We start from the raw sequence: 9641 nt of genomic DNA on the forward strand, positions 1-9641 counted from the left end.
TTCACTGCCGTGTGAATGCTGCGTATAAAAAGCAAAACGCCTGTAGCGCCACCTAATTTTGTGTCGGTTTCAGGAAACATAGTAGATGCCCGGGGGTTGTGTAAAACGCTCTGTAATCAACAGATACACTTAAGCGACTTTTCGACCGATTTAATCACCCCATCGGCAGACAACCATGTTTTCGCCGCCAACATCTCTTGTGTGCGAAAATGAGATAGCATGTCAGCACTGCGTTTCACTCAACTGTCAGCAGTCTGATTTGGGCCCGCTGTCAAATTTTGAGCCCCGGACATGCTGTCGCTGACGTTTACTGCAGTTCGATATAGAGATGTCGATGGGTTGGATTTAATCGATAACATATTAAATTCTTCAATACATCAGGTAACAAAATTAGTCTACCTGCGAAATGTAATGATGTAGATTGATTAATATATTAGGTCTATAGGCCTATAGGTTGATCATTTAGGTAGGGTACGTTGATGTCTTTTAGGTGGGGATTTGTCGGTATCGGGAGATACGGAAAATGTCATTTGTCAAAATTTTTTATAGGGTAGTCGCTCTACAACTTCATTGCAGATTACTGCGTGATATTTTCGAATTTGCTGGCATCACTGAATAATACAGCTGCCTGCCGGAGTGTGTTTCTACCCGACATACGCTTAAATGATGTTCCGTTTCATTTTCGCTACCATTCGGCACTCGTGTGCGTAGGCGAGAAAGCAGTTGTAGACATCTATAGGCTAAAATTTTTTCGCTCCGTTTTGCCCTAGTCGTGTGTTTCGACATGCGGTACCAGCAGCTGCCTTGGTGAAAAAGTAAAAATGTGACTGTGCTTCTAAATGGGAGAATAAAATCCGTAATTTTGCCGAAAATACAACCCAAACTAGCATGACTATTACGTTAATTCCTGCATCATAACAACCAGCAACCAACACCTTATAGTCACAGAGCAGTGAAGCATTAACATCTGAGTTTTTCCAATTCGAAAAATTGCAGTGCGGTCTATTCATCTAATCAGCAGGAAAAGGTATAACAACATGGCTGACCAACAGGCAGTAAGTGCGCCAGAACAGCAACAGCCACCACCGCCACAACAGCAACAGCAGCAAATTCCTCAGCAGCAGCAACAATCGTCTCCGGAACAAGTTCCGACTAATAACAAACCGGTGGTCCCACAACAGCAAAAAGAGCTTATTGCCGTCAAGGTAACCGGTGTGGTAAAATGGTTCAACGTCAAAAGCGGATACGGTTTCATTAATCGTGGTGATACTCAAGAAGATGTGTTTGTTCATCAGTCAGCAATCGCACGTAACAATCCCAAAAAGGCCGTCCGTTCCGTTGGCGATGGTGAAGTTGTCGAATTTGACGTGGTTATTGGTGAAAAGGGCAATGAAGCTGCAAATGTCACCGGGCCACAAGGGGAAGCTGTAAAGGGAAGCCCATACGCAGCAGAAAAACGCCGTGGTTATCGGCAATGGTGGCAAAAGCGTGGTCAGCGTCGTCCAGGTCCTCCAAGATCCAATGAAGATCAAACTGCTGATGGACAATTAGACGGACAACAGCCGCCACCCCCACAACAACAGCAACAACCTCAGCAGCAACAAATGAAACATCAAGCACCGCCACAGCAGCGACGTTTTCCGCCTCGAGGTCGCGGTGGGTACTCTTATTATCGAGGACCTCCACCGAGGGGTCCACGACGAGATGGTCCACCGATGAATGACAATGGCATGATTGACCAAAATCAAATAGATGATGGCCAGAATGGCCCTCGAGGTGGACGTGGTGGCGGCCCAAGACGTTTCTTCCGTCGTAACTATCGTAACGGAGGCAGAGCTATGGGCGGTCCAGGTGGCCCTCCTCGTAGAGGTGGATACCGCGGAGACTACCAAAATGACTATCATCAGAATGGCCCAGAACAACCGCGTCGTATGCCACCGGCACGTGGCGGTGGACGTCCTCGTTATCCACGTCGTGGAGCACGTAACACTCAAAGACCAAGAAATGATGGAGTAACTGGCGGAAATAATAACACCGTTCAAAACACCACTACGGAAAGTTCCGCTTAAAACGTTAGCGTAAGCAACTCACAAAGCAAGAAGAGAACATCGCAGATTGGTATTTAAGATCATCAACAGAAACATCACCATCTCACATAAGAACAATCAGCATTAACGACAAGAGTCAACCAATGAGCAAACAGATAATCTATTGGCATCGTTGATGAGACTGGTGAGTGGAAAAAGGTTCTTGAAGCGTAAATGGAACAAGTTTTATAGAATATAGAGAAGATTAAAAACCTATACTATTTTAAATGTAACTGTTCAATTGACAACCAAATTGAATATTGGATCGTGTTGTGCGGGAAAAGTTTAAATTTTGAATCGAATCGGAAAAGCAAATAACACTGTAATATCAACAAAGCAAAAGCAGCTCGTTGGAAGAGAAGTGCGGCGAAGCACGTCGGGTTAGGTCGAACTTTACTAATTACGCTGGCTGATTAAGGCGTTCTCTAACGATGCGCAAAAGTATCGTAGTAAGTGCAGAAAACTGACGGATTGTGCTATAGTCCTGCCCCACAGAAGCATAATACCATCATTCGAACCATCCGCGTACACATTTGCAACATAACACACCACAAACAAGGCACAGTCTCGCTGTGAAGCCATTAAACATCATCAGGCTTATTTTAATATCCTTGCAGGAAGAATAGACTTTCTCGTCAGAAAAGCTATTCTGCTGCGATATTGGTTCAAAACTTGTCACACTGTTAGCAGTACCGTTTCACTCAGTCCACGATAGTCAGACGACTCAACACCCCCGTACAATCGTTAATGAACTCTGTTGTTTTTTCGTATCGTTTTCTAAAATTTTAACATTTTGTTGCCTTGGATCGTCATTAGAGTCCGAGTGACTTAAATTACCGGTAAGTTGATAATTGATGAAACTGCGAAATAAAAAAAATCGAAACTACCAATATTCGGTTTGGTTCAAAATAAAGTTTCTGATTTGCTACTATTTAAAGAGTAATTAAAGTAATACCGAGAAACAGAAATTTACAGTAATAAAAGTTTACAATATCCGTTGAAAAAAATATATATAAAATCTAACCAAACAGCAAAAGTAGTGAAAAATGTTTAAAGTAAGGTACATTAACTCGCAAGAAGAGAAAGAGAACATTAAAGCACTGTCAGGCTAGTTAGGAAGCAGGTCGTGCAAAAAGATTCAATCTTTACCACCGCTGCCGCCGAGTCAAGCCATCAAAATTCTTTTTCTTTTCGCGAAGTCTAGTATCGTTTGTGTTACTTTTCTGTTTTGTGTTTGCTTTACTACATAGTCATGAGCAGGATATTTTTAGTATTTCAAACCGGGGCGCTAAACGCGCTTCGTCTTTTTATTTTAAGCAGATTCTATAAAAACATTTTACGTAGCTACACACACCGCACTATCTACAGACAAAAGTGAAGCATTTTATATCTATGATCTTTGACGAGTAGAATTATTTTAAAAATTATCTAACCCCTCTTTCAACCAAAAATATTCAACAAGGGCAAACATATGCTAGGAACAATTTATTCAAAAACAACATTAAATGTACTTGCCGATATGGATATGGATACATGAAATAATTAAAGAATAACAGGCAACACGAAGGAGAGAAAGGATAAAATCAGTTCTCTAAACAATGCTATAAACTGTAAGGAATGATAAAAGTAAACTACTTAAATAAGAAAGAAAAAACTTGTACTAGTAATAAAGATTAAACGTTCGATTGCTCCATAAAAACATGCGTAACAAATAAGGATACAGTACATTTGAAGTAAACGCTGAGAGTGCATACAAGCGGTACAAGAATATTAAAACGCAAGAGACCTACAAACCATCTGCCGAATTGTGACTACGCTAACTTAACATCAGAACAGCAAACATACTTTAATTGATTTATGAAAACAAAAAAAAAATGGATTAAATCTGCAAAAAAATTGAAAAAATATTTAAACGTGCGTTTTATTTATTTTAGTTGGATATTTCCTCACAGTGACATTTTCCGTGCTAGTGGTAAGCATTTTCGTTTTATTTTATTTTGGAAAAAACAAGAGCAAAATTCAGAGTTTGATTTCTTACTAACTGCGTGCAAATTGATTAATTCACGTTCATTCGTCACCTATTTTTAAGGTGAAATTAGTCGTCATCCAGGTCGTCCAGTCATCCAGTCGACCAGTTTTTTTTGTTTGAAACAAAAATTTTGATCATGAAAATATATTCGCTGTGTTTAGATTGGCAAGAAGAATTCAGTGAACACATTTCTATTAATAGAATCCCGCTTTTGGGCCCAAAACCTGCTTCCGAAATTGGGCTCTCAGACGAAAAGTTAATGACTGCTAGTTTCCCGTTAAGATATTGGGATAAATTGACTGATTATCTTCATACTTGGAATGTCATCTGGTACGATAGCATCAGCGGAATTATTTTCATAATCGGTATTAAAATACTAACTAGTATAAACGACATATACCACATGGTATAACATGATCCTTCAATTATAATTTGTTTTGGGTGTGAGAACTAGAAAAGCATTGGCCCACGACACAGGGATTGCTCCTTTTAAGCAGCTTACGTTGTTACGTTCGATAGGGACCACCGCAATTTTAATTTTATATTAGTTTATTATTAATACCACAATACCAAAAGCTATGAAATTGTAATTCAGTTTACAATCCAATGGCACGTATTAAAATTACTTCATCAAACAACTTCAAGCTCTGCAACATTTAATAACTTAAAGCACACGTGTAATCTACAAACGAAGCAAACGGCAAGATTTTTTACGTCGTTCGAGTTCCATTCTGTACTACTCCGCAACGTGGTGTAATATTTAGACGAAACTTGCACCAGTTGTTCTTCATAAATACATAAACAAAGTTATGTCAATGGGTTCAGTTCCTACTCTTGGATTAGTTATTTGTTTGGACTTACTTACTTATGTGTCCATGTCCGCCGGTCCGGCAGAACAAAGGGATGAAATCAGAGATCTCCACTGCTGACGGTTACCCGCCATGGCTTTTACCTGTCGCCAGGACAGGTTCTCGTCTACAGCCCGGATGTCGTTGGCTAAGCTCCATCGCCATGAGCCTCTGGGTCTGCCTCTTCTACGCTGTCCTTGTGGATTCCAGTCGAGTGCTGCTCTGCAAACCTCGTTCGCTCCTTTCCTCAAGGTGTGTCCGATCCACTTCCACCTACGCTCACGAATTTCTGTGGCTATCATCGGCCGTTGATGACACCGACGATGGAGTTCCTCATTGGATATCCAATTATCAGGCTACCAGGCACGAATAATATATCGCAGGCACCGGTTAATGAATACATGCAGTTTTTGCGTTGTCTCCGCTGAGACGCAACACGTTTCGCAGGCATACAGCAGTACGGATTTAACGTTTGAATTAAAGATTCGGGTTTTCGTACGTAGAGTGATCTGGTTTGAGCGCCAAATGTTTCGCAGACCTGCAAAGGCACCCCTGGCCTTCCTGATCCGTGTGGCTATATCAGTCTTGGTACCACCATCGGGCGTTGTTTGGCTACCAAGATATTGAAAGGCGGCTACCTGCTCAACTTGTTGTCCCGCTACTGTAAAGTTGGTGGAATTGTCAGTGTTCACTACCATAGACTTAGTTTTCGCTACATTGACTGTGAGACCTGCTGCCTGGGAGCTCTCGGAGAGGTCGTCTAACTTGCTCTGCATATCGTTTCGGCGCTGTGCGAGCAAGACAATGTCGTCGGCTAGGTCGAGGTCATTTAGCTGCTCCATCGTTAGAGGATTCCAAGGCAATCCTCGATTTGGTCTACTGTCAATTGCTCCAACTAGTATCTCATCCATAACGATGAGGAACAGAAGCGGTGATAAAATGCAGCCCTGTCTCACGCCAGCAGTAACCCTTATGGGGTCGGACAAGACACCGTCGTGCAAAACCTTGCACGAGAACGCCTCGTATTGAGCCTCGATGAGATGGACTAGCTTATCTGGAACTCCTCTATGCCCAAGTGCGCCCCAGATGTTTTCGTGATTGAGTCGGTCGAACGCCTTTTCGAAGTCAACGAACACCAGCAGAAGAGAGTCCTAGAATTCGTTGATCTGCTCCAATATAATGCGGAGCGTTGTGATATGGTCTACACATGATCGGCCAGCACGGAATCCAACTTGCTGCCGCCGGAGAGTAGCGTTATTTGTTTGGAGTCAACGCAAAAACTTAGGATGTTGGAGTTTTCGACGAGTTCTGGCGGTAATTTATTAAAAATTTACTTTATAGTGAATGTCCAATCAATGCCATTTCTACTAAAGTCTTAAAGTCAGAACTTAAAAGCTGAACAGGGCATGTGGCATGACGCTTCGTTAAGAGGACAAGAACGACTAAAAGTTTTCAAAAATCAATATTTTTATTGCAGATTTCAATTCTACAGATTTCTCCGCTTATTTTGATACTAATTTTGTAATAATCCGACCACGGGAAGCGGATGAAAAATGATCATACACTGCCAATAAGTATTTTGGTGCTGTATGGAACAAACTCATTGTAATAAAATGCCGCTCTTGTAAAAACACCGATTTTAATCTTTATGTACCATGTATCAGAATCCGGACGGTACCAATATCCGGAAACCTTTACTAATTTATTCTTATTAAGGGGGCATAGGGGCCCCTTACCACGTGGATTCAAAAATGCCAATTTTCAACATTACCCTCCGTGGACAAGCGCGGACATCGACTTAACCCCCACCCCCTACCTTTTTGTCCACGTGGATATTTATATTCTTATGTGAAATTCTATAGTCAATTCTGTTTTCAATTTGCATTATTCTACAAAGAAAAAATCGAATATAGCCTAAACTTATGCAGTTTATTCAAGAAATGGAGAATTATTTTCCGTTAAAAGCTATTGAGGTTGAAATTGAGTGTTCTTCATTTGACAAAAAAATCAAATTGAAATAAAATAAAAATTGAAATAAAAATTTTGACAACTTATCCTGCATGCTTTTCAAGATCGCATTTGAGGTGGTAATTCGACAAGTAGATATCCAATCGAGAAGATTGATTTTCAGTAATTGTAGCAAACTACGCAGGCATATTAAAGCCAGAAACATTACCACGGCGGAGGCCAATTGCGCTCGACTGAAAGCAGAGGCCAGGAGGATTGAGCTTAAAATAAATGCGTCGAAGACAAAATACATATATGATAGAGGCTCAAACTAGACCAACGCGCGCTTTCCGCGGACGGTAATTGTTGACAACGACGAACCAGAAGTGGTAGATGGGTTCGTGTATGTGGGATCGCTGGTGGCCGCGGACAGCAACATAAAACAAATAAGGAGATCCAGCGACGTATTCAAGCAGGACATCGAGTCTACTTTACCCTTCGCAATACGGTACGATCAAGAGGCATAAGCCGCCATACGAAGCTGACAATGTATAAACCCCATACTAGACCGATAGTTTTTAGAGATTTAACAATGCGCACTCAGGACATACACGCCCTTGTGGACGATATTTGGAGCAGTACAAGCTGCAAGTGAAGTTTGACGCAGGTGCATGAATCAAAGGATACTACTTGAGGAGACTACTAACGGATTTGGCGATAGTCGGTAAGCTACGGTGAACAGGATACGTCGTTAGGAAAACGGTTCTATTCAACAACCCCACCGGCACCCAGAACAGAGGGACTCAACGTGCGATATGGCTTGACCGAGTCTAACCGACATTTTTTATTTTTTAAATAGAAAAAATAACTTCAGAAACGCCTGCGAAATGAGCGACGAGTAACCCAAAATCAAGTTGAATGAAGCTTAAAACAGCACGAACCATCCCGACTCTGCTGCTGACGACGACGACGACGAGGATCGTACAACAAGCCCTGCAAATTTTCTCATGCTTTAAAACAGGACCCGGCATAGTCGAAACAAATAAATGAAGCTGACTTTCTCTCATCTTCGCATCATACATAAAGTAACTGGTTTCATTTATTGAACAGAACGTTTCAAGCAAGCGTGAGTTGAAGTTGGTGACTGTTCCAAGTGACGACAACTGAAAGTCAGGAACGAAAATTAAATATTACATGCGTGGACATACATGTATGAAATGTTACTTAAATTCAACTCATTTGCGTTAAAAGTTACTGAACTTCTACTGAATCTTTGATAGAAAAGTGAAAATGAAACTTTAAAACCGATCGTCATGCTGAAGTGAAACCCGTTTTACTGACACTGATTGAAGCCAGCTTTGAAGCGAAGCGGTGTTGCTTCTGTTGAAACCGAAGCTTCATTGCTTCATTGTTGAGTGACGATTTGCAATTGAAAGTTACGTTGCCTGCTCTAAACTGATGGCTGTGTGAAATTTCAAGCTTGAAAGTGTAGAACAAATTTTCTTCTTGGGGGGGAGGGGGTTTGAACGCCAAATGAAAATGAAATGAAAAGATGAATGAACTTTATTTGAACAAACACTGAACAATGGTTTATACTGAATGTTTAATTAAATTACAGGGGGGGTCAATTCCGGCATAGAGGTCAGCATTCAGACCTCTCACACCGAGGACCCGGGACCAAATCCCAACCTCGCAGAAGTCACGAATGACCTAAGCTGTTAAAGTGACTATAATCAAACAAAAAAAATTAACAGGCACAAATGAAAGTTCTATTTATTGCAAAAAAATGTTGCCTGTCCACGTGGACATTTTCTATACCTCCCCCCCCCTCCTTCCGTGGATAAGCGTGGACATTCACGTACCCCCCACCCCCATCTAAAAGTTGTCCACGTGGTATATGGATGTCCTTTTGCTGCTATAAAATTAAATAAAAAATACTCACAGCTGTTCTGGCCGTGCTACTGTGCATGGACTACATAATAGTGTGCGAGGTTACGATTGAGCCAAAGTGACGGCTAATCCTGCTTGCTATTTAATAATACCCCTGAGGGGATGATCTGACGAGTGAGTATCGAAACGAGAGGCACGAAATTTAATCAAAATTGCCAATTCCTAGGCTTTGCAGATGACTTTGATCATAGCCAGGAAAGACAGCGAAAGCAATCTGCACCAGACTGAAAGCGGAGTCTCGGGGGATTGAGTTATAAAGACCATATGCATGAAAGGAAGAAACTCAAGGGAGACTAACGTGCACCTCCCGCGGACCGCTTACAGCGACAAATTCTAGAAATTTAATTTAATTTAAATTTAATTTATTTATTTCACTATCTTCGACAACGTCGTACAGATTGTTTACTTAATAACTAATTTAAGCCTCGGTTTCTATTACTAAACACATTTCTAAACAGAGTAAAATCGAACACATTACAAACGTCGTTGAAGGAACGCAAGCAGACATTAAAACAATTTATCACACCATAATTTGCTCTGTACAAATAGGTACATTCCACGGTATCAGGTACAGGAGTTCCGGGCAATCCACATTGCCTGTTATAAGGTCGAATATAAATAGACGCTGCTGTTTGACGCGCCGGACTGCGAGTGTATCCAGGCTAATCAGCTGACAACGGTCTATGTAACTGGGAAGATTGACTGAATCATTCCACGGTAGCTGACGCAAGGCGAGTCGCAATTTTTTTTTCTGAATTCGCTCAATCGCAAGGATCTGTG

General features: G+C 41.4%; 1 protein-coding gene across 1 annotated transcript; it reads left to right on the forward strand.

Moving 5' to 3' along the window:
• Nucleotides 1-728: 728 nt before the first annotated feature.
• On the forward strand, nucleotides 729-3980 carry LOC128733551 (Y-box factor homolog). Its single transcript, XM_053827205.1, has one exon. It carries the CDS (start codon nucleotides 1038-1040, stop codon nucleotides 2067-2069), a length of 1032 nt encoding a protein of 343 aa, XP_053683180.1. The 5' UTR covers nucleotides 729-1037; the 3' UTR covers nucleotides 2070-3980.
• Nucleotides 3981-9641: the final 5661 nt, after the last annotated feature.

The sequence above is a fragment of the Sabethes cyaneus genome, chromosome 2, assembly GCF_943734655.1.
Source record: "Sabethes cyaneus chromosome 2, idSabCyanKW18_F2, whole genome shotgun sequence".
Lineage (NCBI taxonomy): Eukaryota > Metazoa > Arthropoda > Insecta > Diptera > Culicidae > Sabethes > Sabethes cyaneus.

Bases quoted from the DNA above. Each gene is read 5' to 3' on its own strand.
- LOC128733551 (XM_053827205.1), top strand. From the start codon at position 1,038: ATGGCTGACCAACAGGCAGTAAGTGCGCCAGAACAGCAACAGCCACCA.